Source organism: Zootoca vivipara, chromosome 1, assembly GCF_963506605.1.
Source record: "Zootoca vivipara chromosome 1, rZooViv1.1, whole genome shotgun sequence".
Lineage (NCBI taxonomy): Eukaryota > Metazoa > Chordata > Lepidosauria > Squamata > Lacertidae > Zootoca > Zootoca vivipara.
This window is the reverse complement of record NC_083276.1, coordinates 96,571,949-96,588,937: the sequence shown is the minus strand read 5'-3', so window position 1 is coordinate 96,588,937 and position 16,989 is coordinate 96,571,949. Positions and strand designations below refer to the sequence as shown.

The 16,989-nt window shown below is 40.1% G+C and overlaps 1 protein-coding gene across 6 annotated transcripts in view; it reads right to left on the bottom strand.

Annotated features, from left to right (window-relative positions):
- The window catches only part of R3HDM1 (R3H domain containing 1), a 73,185-nt gene that overhangs the window by 4,140 nt on the left and 52,056 nt on the right, over positions 1-16,989 (bottom strand). For 4 of the 6 annotated variants that reach the window (XM_035130460.2, XM_035130492.2, XM_060279418.1 and 1 more), the window contains 8 exons: positions 16,167-16,321; positions 15,572-15,673; positions 13,784-14,059; positions 12,424-12,547; positions 6,122-6,276; positions 5,019-5,167; positions 2,059-2,162; positions 556-725 (listed from right to left, as the gene is read on the bottom strand). In XM_035130460.2, coding sequence (XP_034986351.2) covers positions 556-725; positions 2,059-2,162; positions 5,019-5,167; positions 6,122-6,276; positions 12,424-12,547; positions 13,784-14,059; positions 15,572-15,673; positions 16,167-16,321 — 1,235 coding nt within the window. The remainder of the gene's footprint in view (positions 1-555; positions 726-2,058; positions 2,163-5,018; positions 5,168-6,121; positions 6,277-12,423; positions 12,548-13,783; positions 14,060-15,571; positions 15,674-16,166; positions 16,322-16,989) is intronic. The other 2 variants (XM_035130498.2, XM_035130506.2) reach the window with 1 other exon arrangement.

Sequence of the window (16,989 nt, the reverse complement as noted above, 5' to 3'; positions counted from 1 at the left end):
TTGCGAGAACAGATGAAAACAACCCTTTCAAGTTTGTTTGGTGGTGGTGGGGGGGTGTCTTGTGAATATCATAGACTGCAAGTGAACTGTGAACTTGTGCATTCTGAAATCTTCCCATTTCATATAAAGAGATGATTCTCTGTTATGCAGCTATGATGCATAAAATCACAAGCCCATTACAAAGTTGTTACTACTTCTGTGACTGGCAAGATGCTTAAACGCAAGGAAAGAAACAATACTCTGCCCCTCTTCCTAGACATGTAAGTCAGGAAACCTTTTGGGGATACCATTTGAAGGACAGACTGTGCCCCATACTAGTGTGCTGTTCCTTTTGCTGCAGAACTAGGCCAGGCAATATTGTGGTGTGGGTGGGTGAAGACACAGGAACCACTGATTATACTAAAAAAAAGGGCAATTTTCTACTGGTGATCTGTACAACTTTCTTAGTCCTTTTCACTATATATATATTTAGGTATATAAATATTTTTTAAAGCCTGCTACACACTGAAAATAATGAAATGAATGCCCCCCTTTTAAAACATCAAAACGGAATACCTGCGTAGAGCTGTCCAAAGCGCCAAAATCTGTTGACTTTTGCCCTCTTTGATGGTCACAATAATATTTATTTTGTTTCCACTGGGGAGGTGAATGGGGTCGAGGCTGAGGATTGTTGGGTATACTGAGTTGCATCATAACCATTCCTCCACCTGGTGGTGGTGCTACTGCTACAAAACAAAATTGGGAAAGAAGGGTGCTTAAGTTCCTAGCTACCCCAACCTTCGTAAAGATAGCTTCCAGCCACATTAACCCATCCACCTGCTAAGGCCATCAGCAAATTCTCCACTCCGTGATCCACCAATGTCAGAGATGAAGATGGGGTGAGACACAATTCACAATTCAGGGCTTTTGTACTACTACAACTAATAATAATTTATTATTTATACCCCGCCCTTCTGGGGTAAAATAATCTATTAAACATTAAAAAGCCTCCCTAAACAGGACTGCCTTCAGATGTCTTCTAAAAATCTGGTAGCTGTTTTTCTCTTTGACATCTGATGGAAGGGCATTCCACAGGGCAGGCGCCACCACCGAGAAGGCCCTCTGCCTGGTTCCCTGCAACTTGGCTTCTCGCAACGAGGGAACCGTCAGAAGGCCCTCGGTACTGGACCTCAGTGTCCGGGCAGAACGATGGGGGTGGAGACGCTCCTTCAGGTTGGAAGCAATTTTGCATCCCTCCAACCTACTGTCTACTGCACAACAACTGATGCAAACAGTTTTCCTGAGAGGGGGGAATTATAGCTCATAAAGAAACAAATCTCCAAAATCCCAACTAATAACATTTAGAAACCCAGAGCACATTGTTAAGCTATTATTCTTTTTCCTCCTATTTTTACAGTTCCATTAAGGACACCTAGTACAAAATGCAAAGTTCCAATTGTTCTCTGAAATTATAAGGATTTACTAGAAACTTTTTGTGTGTGCTTTGAACACAAAAGCCAAACCTAGGATATGCTGGGCACCTCCGGATCCTTATTTCATTTGTCTCCTTCCCTTCCTTGAAGGAACTGAAGGTTCATTATCAAGTTCATTCTTTCCATAACCTTGTGAAGTAAGTTAGGCCAGAACAGCAAAAATATTTTAGGCTAGGAGGGCAGACAGTTGACATCACTGCCCCAATGCCCACTTCATTGGCTGCTGCTGCCAGGAAGAGGTCTAATTTTGGTGAATTCCACTTCCCCAGCAGAAGGCCCACCCCTGCCTGAGGCATGCCATCCCACACTGGTTGGAAGGGTGCCCCTGGCCTTCTTGATAGGCTTCTCAGGGGTCACAGGGCCTGGAGGGGTGTGGAGATAAGAAGGCAGGCAAGTCTCCATTCAAGAACTTCAACAAATCTTAGAATCCAGTACATGCACTACTCACTGTATGCAATTTAACTGGACTAGGATGTGAAGAAATATTCCCATTGATAAGCAAATAAGGTTGTTGTTTTTATTTTACAAAAATAGCCCCACGATCAGAGAGTGAAAGGGCCTAATGGTCATGATTCTCTTTTCACACCTGCACACTGTTGTCCTTGGAGTTGCTGGGAGTTGCAGGGCGAGGTTGTCCTAGGGAACTGTATCTGCTCTGATCCAGGAGGCTGAAGATATGCTACTGATGAGCTGCAGAAGGTGGGGGGTGGAGGTGGGGGTGGGAGAGAAGGAAGGAAGGAAAACACCGTGTATTAAATGCTAACTGTAGACCTCAGCCAGGATATTCGAAATTTCTGAAAGCCACTTGTGTCATGCGATCTGATTTTGAACAGGAGAACAAATAAATAATTTACTTGTTACAGAAAGTACAGCTACACAACCCTGCTAGTTCATACACCTGCCATCCTGGCAAAATAGGTAAAGAGGTGGCACAGGGCTGGCTAGCTGCAGCCCTCCGCCTTGGCCCCTGCAGGATGAAGAACGCGGTCAAACCTGTGTAAGGTGGTTATCCTACAGAATGCTTGGGCACATTGTTATTCCTTCCCTTTTTGCCATTTTACAATTCGTTTGTCGTTTCATAATTCAAAAAGATTTATAAGCTCTAGGGGGGGAAATGAACCCTACTTACAATTTATACTAATAAAATTTAAGATGAGAGGGTGAAACACTTGCCAAAGGGGAAAAAATTAGTGACTGTTCTCGTTTCTCTAATCTTCTTGTGAATTATTCATGGTGTGGCTTTTGGAAAGGTGACCAGGCTTTGAAGATTGCCATTAATGCAACACATTACTGCAAATTGCTGACATTAAAAAAATAAAAGCTGCTTTCAAAGCACAACGCTCAAAGATCAAAGGAACCCTAAATATCAAATAGAACTGATACAAAGATAACCTACAGGCAAGATTTTTTCGTTGTTTTGCAGGGAATATAAACCAAGTCAGAACTCTCCACCAAGGTGACCTCAAAATCTATTTCGCGGTACTACTGCAGAATAACTGCAGATGACCAAAGAGCTGTGCAGGATACTATTGCTTCATTCTTGGAAACCCATCCATTTTACTTGATAAGGGAAAGAAATTGGCCTTAAGTGGGAAACTAATGTTGTGTTTATACTTTACTCTCTGCCCAGTGGCCTATCCATGTTTGTGAAGTACAACCATAGGATACAGTCATCTCTCAGTATCCATTTGCAGGTACTGCTTAAAACACTTTGACTGTTTTGTCATTAGGGAGTAATTACATGTTTATTCATTTGTGACAAAACAGATTAATTCATCTTAATGCAGAAATCCATTGGATGATATGTAGAAAGAAGTTCTGCATTATGTCTTTCATCACTACAGGAGAGGAAATGGTAGGCCGTGGATTCCACAAACACAACAGGAGCCAGTAACAGACTAAAATAAACCTTATGGACCAATGGAATAATACACCACACTACTTGGGCTATAATCCTATATACATACCTACCCTGGGAGTAACCCCTTTGAACTATGTGGGGCTTTTACCTTCAAGTAGAAACATACAGGATTGCACTTTTAAGACATCTTAGTTTGCCTTTTAGCACTCAAATAAGAATCAGATCGTTTCATCCATCCATGTAGTACTGCTAGTAATAATAACTAAATGAATGCCATTAGAACAACAATGTATTTCTTAAATGCTTGAATAAATCCAATTGAACCACAAAGCGGCTTGCTGTCAGCTCCCACTGTTTAAATCACAACCTTCTTTGTGATGGTGCAAATGAAATGCTACAATTAGGAGTAAAATTTGAGCCTGGCACGAGGTGCTGCATATGTTACACAACCCCCTCACACACACTTTGGTTGGATGCAAAGGTTCACTGGAATATGTCACATTTACTGTGTATTTAACCTTTTCTGTGTTTTTGTGCTTTTATCTGTTGGCTGCCTTGAGTCCCGGTCTGGGGAAAAGGTGAGTTGTAAAAAATAAATATATTTTTAATTTTACAAAAGCTAGAGCAGGTCACCTGCAGACTGGCATAAGTGAAACAGATAGCATAGGTCTGGGACTGCTGCCAAATTAACTCCTTCCAAGAAACCAGGATTGCCTAGAGACCTAAGACAGCTTGAGCAGTCGAGACACTGAGGAAATGCAGTCACTATGTTATATACCAGACATAGGCAAACTCAGCCCTTCAGATACTTTGGGACTACAACTCCCATCACCCCTAGCTAACAGGACCAGTGGTCAGGGATGATGGGAGTTGTAGTCCCAAAACATCTGGAGGGCCAAGTTTGCCTATGCCTGTTATATACAGATGTATCATTCCTTGTCTGGGATCTAGGTCAGAGGTAACCAGCTCCGCAGTAGAAGCTGGCTATGCACAATGCTGATCAGTTTGAAACTGCAAACTCAGACACACATCTTTGAAGCAGCTTTGCTGCTAGTTTTAAAGGATTGTTTTTAATTCTGTGTTTTCCTGCTCTCTCACCTTTTGAAAAGGTGAACAGTACATCTTAAGACTAGGAGGAGGAGTGGCAAGAGCGGCATTTAAAATCCTGATAACTCCCCAATGTGTTGTGAAGGTGTGGGGAAAGCTAGGCTGTTTCTGTGCCCAGAAAAAGGGGGGTAAGTACAGTTTGAAAATGTATTATCTTTTTGCATCCTAAGTAAGCACTGTTGCATTTTTCCTGCGAGGAGGAGTAAGAACAAGGCACAGAGCATATTGCCGTAAAGTCTAAGATCCATTGAGTAAAATAAGAAATTTGAGAAAATAAATCTATGGCCCAGGAAGGCAGTTTATGGTTTTTGAAGCTTCAGCAGACATAGAATCATAAGAGTTGGAAGGGACCCTGAGGATTATCTACTCTAACACCCTGCAATGCAGGAATATGCAGCTGTAAATACATTAGTTCAGATTACTAAAGATCGAGAAGTTTTTGAATGAACTGCTTTTCCTGCTGCCCTTTTTTCTTGTGGATTCTGTCTACTTTGAGCACAACCTTTTGTGGAATAATATGGAAAAGCGTCATACAAATAATATGATCCATTCTTAAAAAATAATAATTTTAAACTCACCTTAAATTATTCTGTTGTCCAGATGGAATGACACTGTAGTAAACTGGCATTCCCGATGTGGATAGTCCTTGGTTAGACTGATTGGGAATAACAACTGGCTGTTGATATGTCTGCTGAGACATTCCTTGGGAACCTTGAGCCATTGAAACCTGAGGATTAGAAGTAGGATACCTAATAAAGTTTTTTTAAAAAAATAAAAGTAAAAAGAACTGACACATTTATTGTGACAACTTGTTCAGTAAATAAGGGGCGGGGAACCAGTGACCCTCCAGAAGTTGCTGGACTGCACCTCTCATAATCCCAGAGCAATGACCATGCTAGCTGGGGCTGATGGAAGAAGGGAGTCCAACATCAAATGGAGGGCCACACATTCCCCAGTCCTGCTGTAAACCAAGGTCCATAAATACCCATCCTGACAACAGCTTCACAGGTCCAAGAAAGACAGCAGATACCCTGAATCCTAGTACTTGCCAAGGAGGCATAAACCTATTGCTAGGATGAAACGCTTCAAATTATAGGTAGGGGTCCACATGAATGAAAGTAATTCCTTCACAAAGAAAACTAGGTGTCAGGGCCTTCCAGAGCCTAACATTCTCCCTGGTTCTAGTTTTCCAACAGCTCCTACATACAATTTGAAGTGGTTTAGCTCAGAGGAAGTCTTAGGTCTCACTCTTGAGCAGAGGCTGTGGAATGGCAGAGAGGATTTTCCAGCGCCTCTGGCTCTTCAAGAAAACAATGAAAACAATGTGGAATAGTGGTAGGTGAATGTCAGCTACACAAAACTAATATGCAGAAAGAAAAGGTGAAGTACTGTATTAGGGCACCTTGATTGTTCTGCAAATGGGCTTAGCTGATCTCTGGAAACAGAGAAAGCAAAATTTCTCCATTGTTTAAAATCCAAACTGAATAACTGTGAAGCTTTAGTCTACAAATAAAATGTTTCACTCCAACAAACCATTTTGCGGCAGTTAAGTTTGTATACATTTGTGATAACCCTGTTCCAAAAGTGACCAACAACCCTTAGTCCTGACTAGGCAAAGCTTCAGTGTTTTTAAAAAGAATCAATTATATCAATAAGAAGACGACAACAAACAATAGCTTACTTGATAAGATGGCACAGGTGGGTATGGAACAAGTACACCTTGGATCTGATTTCCAATATTGTTTGGCTGGCCACTGACTATATTTTGGTTCTGAGATTGCTGGACGCCAACTAAACCCTGGTAGTTTTGCTGCTGGTTAGGCATAACTTGGTAACCTGCAAATACAGAAATATTATTATTCATTTTGACATGTTATAACGAAACATATTTAAACCCCAGTTCCCTTTAGATGCTACAGCTGTAGTACAGGAATCTGTGGGTTTATTCCACAAAGATGTTGTAATGTTTAAAGGATCAGCATGAGGTTGGCATGGATAACTGCACAGGATATGTCAACAACTGTGCAGTAAGGACCCATGTCAATAGCCCTACTTGTATAATTGTGGCCCTTTTCAGATGTCATAGCAATAGCACTGACTGAACTCACAGGAAAATGAACTCCTATGCCAGTGTTATAACAACTAAAGGGCACTATAGATACATGGGGCAGTTTTGTTTGGACAGTTCCTCCAACTAATCATAATTAGTTGGCATGTGGCAACTTTTGCCTACTTAAGTGCAGTGCAACTATGAGTTTGTACTTCATTTTCACTAAAATGACAGATTCTATTCAGGTATACAAAGCATTGGCTTTTTGAACTTTTATTCCTTGTCTTTTTCATTGTCTCCTTGAGTAATTTTGTTTTATTTTAATCAGTAGCAACACATGCATATCAAGTTGAACAAGCCCACTGAACAACAATGCAAGACAGACAATTTATCTTACTTTTGAAGGCTGAGATGTGTGTGTTATGTGTGTGTCTGTTTACCTGGTCACAGGTCTGACTTATTTCATGAGTTGGAACAGTCCTAAGTAAAAAAAAACATGGAATATTTTGCAACAAAAGGTTCCCCCTCCTATCTTTTCCATTTACTGACAAGATGGTAGTTTGGAAGTCTCCCAATGGGGTTCAAAGGACAGGAACAAGGGCTAAATTCTCACTGACCTTAAGCTAAGGTACCACCTCACTACTTAAAGGCCAAGGTATTATCAGATCACCTTAAAAGCATATTACCAGATCTTAAACCAAATGCCTTTATACAAATTAACAGAACAGGCTCAAGTTTTTGAGTTACTTAAGAAATGAAGACTGAGCCTACATAGTCTTATCAACGCCAGGTGCCTATTTTTCTTCTATTTAAAGAATAAGGTATCTGGTCCCAGTAAAACTATGCATGGAGCTGGCAAGATTCAGCACTGCTCCATTGCTGGGTGAACAGAATACGGTAAGTTAATAGAAAAGATTCTCTTTCCCATCCAATTACTGTAGTGGAAAATAATTTGCATGTGGAATGTCAAAAAAATGCACCATTCTTGTAAGCTTTTTTTTTTTAAAATACAGTCATACCTCGGTTTAAGTACACCTTGGTTTGAGTATTTTCAGTTTAAGTACTCCGCGGACCCATCTGGAACGGATTAATTCACTTTCCATTACTTTCAATGGGAAAGTTCGCTTCAGGTTAAGTACGCTTCAGGTTAAGTACAGACTTCCGGAACCAATTGTGTTTGTAAACTGAGGTACCACTGTACAGTGTAAAGCATTGGGTGGTGAGCATAGCTTTTAAAGGCATGGGATGTTTCTCCAGTGAAAACCCAGCACTGTATCTGTAACATTCAAACATGTTTTATTTCAAAAAACTGACACTGAGCCCTTGGAAACTCAAATTAAGACATACATTGTGCAATATACACCTTCATATTTTATCAGCTGCCCCTTTCTCTTTTTTTCTGGCCACATAATGCTATCTTTTTGCTATTCTTGCTAATTGCTCCATTACAATTGTGCCTTCCTGTCTCCCTGGAAAATCATATAAATAAAGCACACAGTGCTTGAGAGGCCTCATTTCAGCTGCTGCACTGTAATGTGTTTGGCATTTTTTTTCCTCCTTTGAAAACAGATGAAGGGGCCAAGCTACTATTTGTGCTTTGAAATGCTGAATGCTGTGCTGAACTTTCAGACACCGATTTCCCAGTCCTCAGTTTCAAGGGAAGTGTCACATTCCATTGCACTTTGCTGTCCTGCTTTTGAAAACAAGATGTATCACCTCTGTTGGTGCTTTGCTGTTTAACAATAATCGGTTCTGCCTAACTCTAAAATGGAAGTGTTTCATCTGGACAGCCATGCTGCATTATTTACATGTGTGCATTCACAATCCCAGAAACACTGAATCCAGTACTAAACCTTAGGGCTCTCCCAAAAGTAATGAACCCATTCATGACACCTTGTTTTTGTTTTTCTACAATCTTTGCTGCAGCAAATTTATTTGATTAAGAATGAGCCTGGTATAAGATGTTAAGTCTGATGAGTGGACTACATCTGTTTTATAGGTACAGGCTATCAAATATCATGTTCATTACTAGATAAAGATTAAAAAGCTCGGAACGGAGAAGTGGGTGATTTTGCCCAACTTCTTGTCCTTAAGGCAGGTTTACCTTGTACCTAAAATACTGGATGTACTATGCAAAACTACATCCTGTAAAAGCAGGATCTTTATTTCCTTATTAAGATCATATGTATGCATCAAGGAAATAAAGCATGAAATCTCTTTTAAAAGTGAAATCAGTAATAATTTGAAGTAATTGAGTGGGACTGCAGCTAAAGCACATCTACTATTAAGACATAAACTAAAAAGATGTGTACAAGCCAGATTAAATATGCATGGTCGCAAAGTTACAGTTTACATAGTATACCTCCCTCCCAATCTTGTTTCAGGGGGGAAGAGATACTGAGGTTTTATCATGCTCTCCTCTCAACAGTTCTATGTTTTTAAATAAAATAGATGCCTGAATATATTCAGCACCTAACAAATTGTGTCCAGCAGCACTAGAATCCAGGCTGAGGTACTGATGATGGCATAGAAACCTGGAAATCTACAAAAGTGCTGCAACTTCATTTTTTTTCAAGGACTGCAGTGTAGCTGTGAAAATTATTCAGTGTCTTCTGGCACTTTCACACAGACAAAGCAAAAATCAATTTTCCATGCTGAGAGAGGAACTAGGGCAATATAAATTGCTGCTAACACACTGCCCCATGGGGTTTCAAGGCACTTTCTATTTTTAGCTTCACTATTCTACCCCAGAAAATCAAGTGGCATGAAAGAAATACAGCGCTCAGCAGGAAAAAGAAAGGGAAGAAGCAACACCTGCTGAAATGTATTTTACAGCAGCACTAGCAAACTGCAGTTAAAAACCTCATGCTTCCCAAAATTCAAGAGAACTGCAAAGAACGAGACAATACATTCTGCAATACTATCTCTTCCTTAAATAACGAAATTGATTATAGTACCACGATCTGCATCTCATGCAATTAGAAAGAGACATAAGATTTCACTAACGAAGTACAACCCTCAAAGCATTGTGAGAAAACACAAAAAAAAACACAGGACACACAACAGACCAGAAAAAGGCAAAAAAAAAAGCCTGTCAAAGACATTCTTGCCCAATGTCTGTTTCTGAGCACCACCTTCCTGGTGCCACCTAGGTAAGGACAGATGTTGCTGACTTTTCTTTCTTTATTTTCTTAAAGGGAAGAACAGTGCTTGCTCCTTGATAAGAAAAGCAACAATCCAAGACAGACACACCTGAGACCCCTTTAAAAAGGAAGCCAGGAAGCAGCTGAAAAAGAGACCGGTTCACTGTGAGAAATGTAACCCTCTCAGACAGTGTTACGGCCCCGAATCCAACAGCTCATGAATAAAGCCAATCTATTGCACAATCTATCATACATACCACGGCCTGGTTTGCCACAGAGACACACATAAAACCATACATTTACTACAAAATACGTAGATATTCTGAAAGTTGTTTCCACTAATTATCTAAAATATTAAAAATGCTGCAAAGTTTAAAAAAACCCACAGGTCACTGAAGATAGTGGTGAACAACAGGTAGCATTCAAATGGGCTTATTCTTGCTTTCACTTAAAAAAGAATGTGCTTAAACACTTCAGTCCTTTCACATTTTGCAGAGCACTTGTGCCTTTTTTGTACTTACATAGATACTATTTTCTATTGCCCTAGAAATCTTTAAACTCCCATGCACACATCAGGAAACTTTCCAGGCCATTATTCAAACATCCTGAAACTAACTTGACATCTAAGCTTCAGCAGCTTGGACCTAACTTACCAGCAGAGCACTGGTGGTTCCAGAAGCTTCTAAATGTGGGTATAAACTGGCACAACTCCTCAGAAACAAATCCGCTCTGGCCCTTTAGCTAACGTGCAAAACCCCTTCCGCAGGAGCATACTGTTAAGCAATGTCTACATCTACAATGTATTGGTCATGGAAGTCTTGCCCAGCATGAGTTGTAAAACAGGAAGTGGGAAATACTGTTCAAGATGGAAAATATTTAGGCTGGGATCCAAACTATCATGCAACCATGATATTGTAAGGCAAACTTGGGTGAGAAAACAGAGGATAATTTTAATAACTGTGTGACGTGGTTGGCTAATGAGCCCTAAAATATCTCAAAGGCAGCCAAGTCAGAGACATTATCCTTATGTAATTAGAGGCAGTATCTTGGATTGGAAGGTAAATTAAGGACTTTCTAGCACTCTCCTTCCTTCCTATAGCCACCTGTGCCCTCCCCAAAAGTTTCTTGGGGCAGGGCTTCTAAAGAATGCAAGGTGGAATGCAGGGCGTTTCTGGAAGCAGGAAGAATTAGGATCCAAGTCACTGGATAGAGCCAACCTCTATACTTAGAAGTTACTTGCAGTCCCATTGAAATTCAATAAATCAGTATGAAAAGCTTGTATCTATTTTTCATATTGATTTCAATAAGTCCCAACTTCGTATCGATTCAAGGCAACTTGTTCAGATCAAAAATAAAGATTAAAGTAATAGCATGTGTACACAAAAAGAGGGAGGGTTCATTTTAAACCTTGCTAAGATGGACAAAATCTAGCTTTAACATGGCTGCATTCCCATGTACAATGGCAAATATAAGCAAATATGATGATACAATTCACTTTCATTCAATGCTAGTAGCCCTAAACCTACTGCAGAATTACACTTTATTAGTGCCAAAATCATTGCTGAAATATAATAGATTTGAAAGATGATTCTTTAAAAAAATAAAATATATTATTTTCTATTAGGATTTCTTTATCATCCTCACCCTTGTAATATTGTGGTGCTCTGTGACCCAATGGTGTAAGAGGTATTCCTTTTTTCAAAACACAAAGTTTTCAAAGGCGGCATTAAAAATTATTAAAACCCTTATCAACATGACTAGATCAAGGCCACAATCTCATTTTTGACAGCCCTTGTACTTCTAAGGCACATATTAAAACACAAGAGAAGCCAATCCTTTATTTCCTGCATTTATTTAGCTGCTGTGGGAATGAAAACATGCTCACTGAGAACAAAGGTGTTGCCAGTGGGGAAAAAGCCATAACTCTTCCTCTTCATATTCTAGATAGCGTTTCTAAGAGGCTCTCAAGCAAAACAAAATTTCAAAAAAAATAAAGCAAAGCAACTGAGTCCAATTGTCAATTCTCAAAGTAGAATCCCCTTTGTACTTCTTAACAATTAATGCATGCACAAACACTAAACCACACTGAAGTACAAACCTTCTTGACAATAGAGCTCAATCTGCAAAAAGTAAGGGTGCCGTTGTATTAAAACTACCGCCTATGACTAAACGAGGTTCAAAAAACAGCAGAAAACACACGGAAAAGACAACACCGAAATGTTATAGTTTTCTATGTTTTTGAGGATGAATTCAAGACCCAGAGAAACATCAAAAGCCAAGGGCAATGGGAGATAAACTTGTTCGCCATAACTCAGGATCAGAGATATCTTATCTGAAGAATTTCTGAACAAGTTTAAGGCAAAAACCTATGGAGCAATGCTACAGTTACGGTATAAATTGAACACAAACTTGAGACTTGAAAATCGAGGAGAACATCAATCCATGTCAATTTGGACTTTTGTTAGAAGTTCTTCACATTGCCAAAAATAGATTGAAGAGAATGAGTGTTCAAGGTTATGTTTTCCAAACAAATAATTTACTTCCCACCCTCTTTTCTTGTGAATACGGTCAGTTAGGATTTATCAGCTCAAACAATTTAAAAGAATGCATTTTCACCAGATGGGAATTCTATCAGCACTTCAAAGCCAAAAACCTTACTTTATTTGTAACAGACCTTTCAGGCTTTCACAACAAAACCGTATTTCCTCCTGCATCACACAGCAACCTGAAAATGTCCAGAAGTACATGCATTTGGGCTGTAGGGGGTGGAGAGGGGGAGAGACCACCAACCTGTCTGCTGTGCAGGCTGTGGCAGTGGCTGGTTTTGCTGTGTGTTGTAATGAACAGAAGTAACTGGCCGATACTGCTGACTGGAGTGTGGATACTGGCCTGGAGCGCAGTAACAGGCTGGCATCTAAAAAGGAAGCAACATGTTGGAGATTCATTTATATGCTTCAATAATTGAGTCAAGTCCAACAGCATAAAATGATGGCAGATAAATAAGAAAGCATATAAGTATACACATACACATACTCAGAAAAGCAAGTCTAGTGAAAAACAGGAGGAGTGGGGTTATTTAAATGTTTAGCTGATGAACAGCATTATCTCTTGGTGAAATTTTAACATGCATTCATTGTATCCAGCTGTAGATCCAAAACAGCAGAAAGACACAATGTGGCTCCATGCTTTGTCAGCCGATGTGATAACTGAAGTACTGGGTTGTATCAGGCATGGCCAAACTTGGCCCTCCAGCTGTTTTGGGACTACAACTCCCATCATCCCTAGCTATCAGGACCGGTGATCAGGGATGATGGGAATTGTAGTCCCAAAACAGCTGGAGGGCCAAGTTTGGCCATGACTGGTTGGACACAATGAGCATGATTAACTTAAGTACACTTATTTCAGTAGGTTTTTTTTTCTGAATATGACTTAGTTGGATACAATCCATTATCATAAAACAGAGGAGGCTCTTGTGGAAGTCTCAACAAAAACAAGACACAGGCTAAGGCATGCTGTCACAGCTTTAAAAAGAAGGAGTACAGTGGTACCTTGAGTTACAAACGCTTCAGGTTACAAACTCCGCTAACCTGGAACAACTACCTCGAGTTGAGAACTTTGCCCCAGGATGAGAACGGAAATCGTGTGCTGGCGGTGCAGCGGCAGTAAGAGGCCCCATTAGCAAAAGCACGCCTCTAGTTAAGAACAGTTTCAGGTTAAGAACGGAGCTCCAGAACAAATTAAGTTCGTAACTAGAGGTACCACTGTAGTCTCACTTAAAATACGTATTGTTTAGGTCAAAATACTGTATTACAAATATGTCAGTGGAACACCTATGAGGTGGAACACCTCTTTTAACTATTGTAATGCACACACAGTCCTTTTAAAGAACAGAAGACATGCATATGTAATAAATATGCATCAACTTCTAATCCTGCTAAAATCAATCAAAAAAATGTTAATATTTGTTGACAGCAAAGCTGCAGGGTCCTCTAATTCTTTCTGTGATTGAAGTATGAAGTTCAGATTGCTTCCACATAAATTAAAGGGGTGGGAGGAAGAGGAAGCTCTACACAAAGCCAGATTCAGTTTAATCAGCAGTTAATATGAACTACACCTTTGACATTGGTAGGTATTAAAAAGCTCTCTCTACCTGTGGCATTGGTTGCTGCATATATCCCTGTGGCTGAAGAACTTGCTGGTTGACAGGGTGGCTGGATGCACTGTAATTAGGAGTAGGAACAGGTTGGCCAGGGGGTGGCGGTGGGGCTGGTGGAGGAGGTGGGGCCGTTGCTATGATGAAACCAGATTGCTGTGGGGGCTGAAGGACAACCGTGGACTGGAACATGGTGGCATGAGGATCAGCAGCTTCCCCAGATGGCTGTCGGGAGAGACTCATATGGCTAAATTGGGATCCTAGGTTGTCTTGCTGAAATAAGCAAAACAGTAAGAGTTATTCCTCTTTCGAATGCACAAGGAGATAGCACTGTTTGATTAAAACAACAACACCACACAACTAAACATGAAATAGTGAAGTATCCTCATATCTACTTATAGCAGGTTAAAAGTGACAGTTTTAAAACAAAGGTAACATCTCATTAGCAGCAATAAGTAGAAACATAGGGAATGAAACACAAATTTTATACCTACAACAAGAAACACAAACTTTATTTTTTGTAAAAGCTGTGTTAAATGTGCCTGGTAATACTTTCTGGTGCTATTGTACCATGGAAATATTTGCCACAGATACAGATGCAACAAACTGGGGAACTGGGGGGGGGGGGGAGAGATCTGGATATTTCGTGTATGAGAAGTTCAATTATGCGAAAGAGCAAATTTGAATTTATAACAAAAATGACATTTAGCAGCCAGGACAAATTACCTGCCCATTCATCGAACTTTGTTTTAAATATGTTGGGAGTGGTGTGTGTGCATATTATATATAGGGCAGGATTCAGCTAACTAGTGCCACTAGCAGAAGTGCATACAAGGACTTCGACTAATGCAATGGGGTTTTCCCATTCATCTGATTTGATGTTAAAGCATAATTCTCCAAGTAGAAATGGACGAGAAATTCATCCAGTTTCTTTTTAATGCAAACAAACCAAATTCACACTTCCTGAATCAATACACAAACCAAAGTGCAACTTATCCTTTGAAATTCACACTTCTCCAAATTTTGCAATGTGGTTATCCAAACAAACTGCACACAAAAAATTATATACTGGGAGGAAATGAACACAAGAATTAGTGTATTGGAGAAATTAGCATGAAAATGCATGTAAGTATTCATGTGGTCCTTTAAAAAAAACTGATGCAGAATTGGGTGAACTGAACTTTAGGCGGAAAAAGCAAAAACTGACAGAATCTGAAATTGCCAGATTCATCAAAAAGACTGCAATGAAGGACTCTGATATGTGGAGAATCTTACCTTGCATCAGGAAGCTGGATGTCAATAAATTTGAGGAATGCAGCTAAGCTGCATCACTCAAAAATGGAGAGGGAAGGCAAACTCTGGTACCCATCAAACATTAAAGGGTGGCAGAAAGCTTTTTATTGCAGTGGGAGATGAGAGAAAGCAAAACACCTTAGGAAATTAGTCAAAGAAATAGGCGGGGGGTGGGGGGTGAGGAGGAAGGGTCCTAACAAAGTAAAAATATTCAAGGGGTACAAACAAATACTGTTTGGCTGAGTAATTGTAATGCAATTGTTTTTGTGCACAGAGCTTGTTTTTAACTTGCAGGTAAACTTCCAATTAACTCAGGACAGGAATACTTTCTTCCTTGAACCCTTTTTTGTGCTCTGGCCCAGGCTGATTTACCTTGGATGTCACAGCCAGTCAGTATTTGTATTATTTATTACACATGCACATCCCAACACATGAAACTAGGTCTATAAAGATTCAGTCATGCACAGAAGAGGTGAGTAGAAGGTATTATACCACAGTGTATTGCTGGGTAGACGAGACGGGCAGGAGCGGGGGTGGATAGGTGACTGTGGAGAATTGAACAGGCTGTGAAGAAGGCTGAAGAGGTCGGATAGGCTGAAGAAGTAACAGTGGAACACACACCAGTTAACAACAGAGTAAGAAGAAATGGAAATGGCAGTATTTCTCTTCTCTTTTTTTGGGGGGGGGATAAATTTATGCAAAATCAAGAACATCCTCCATATTAATTGTGCAACTAAAAGTAAATTTGACACAAGAGTCAGATTACCTACAGTAACTCTAATAATAAGCATTCCTCCATCTATAGGTGTGTCTTGCTTCATAAGGACGTCCCACACCACATAAGCAAGATGGATTTGTAAGATTCTTAGCTCTTAAAAACTTAGGCACACACATTGCATATGTAACCACGACAGGTTGTCTCACTGCTTTAAGAAAACGGGGTCGCTTGGAACAAAAAATTGTCCCCTCAAGTCATAAATAGGCCAGCACCACCTTCCCCTAACTTATAGCCACAACGATCCACCGTTTTCTTCTCATCGGATGCCAAGAACGCTCGGTCAAACATTGCATATTTTGACATGTGCACCTGTGAAAGGATGTGATTGGTTGCTGGCTGTTGCTGAGGTGGTAGGGGAGGAGGTGGCTGCTGAGGAGGTCCAGGCACTTGGTTTCTAACAGGCTGCTGAGGCATAGGAGGATTATACACAACTGGAGTGCCATCTGGATTAATGAATGGCTGACCTAGAAGACCGAGATGAAACACACACATTATTCAGCAAAATGCAATTTACCAGCAAAACGAAACATACCATCACAACCACTGCCTATTTTCAAGAGACAATGCTGCTTTATAGTTTACTCCTCAAGAGGACGAAAGGGTTTAAAAGCAGGCATCAAAGCAAGGCTTTTTTGTGGGAAGATTAAGTGGAAAAGTGAAGGCTTTGCAGATGGTCTCTCTTTCAGACACTGTTCAGCTTTAGCAGCAGAACCGTATCACACCCCTTCAGAACTGAAGGTGCCCAATAAAGGACTACTGTACATTTATTCCTATCTACAGACCAACCTAGGTATATACAGTATTAACAGGAAAAATATCATTTAAGATCATAAACCAACTGAAGCCTCTATACTTGTCAATTCCATATTATTATTATTTTTACTCATGTGCCATTTGAAAATATTGTACATACAAGAGCTTCTCATAAGGCAGAAGAGCATCATCTGATGAGAAATCTTCACTATTCCTCACCGTTTGTACATCAAGGTATATAACATTACAATTTTACAAAGTCCTCTGAAGAGGTGTTAAAATACATGTTGCTGCAAAATTAGGAGAAGGGGAAATCAGGGTGGGAAGGTAGGGAGAGAAAGGCAGAAAGATCTTTGCGATCTTTAGACGAAGGGTGGGA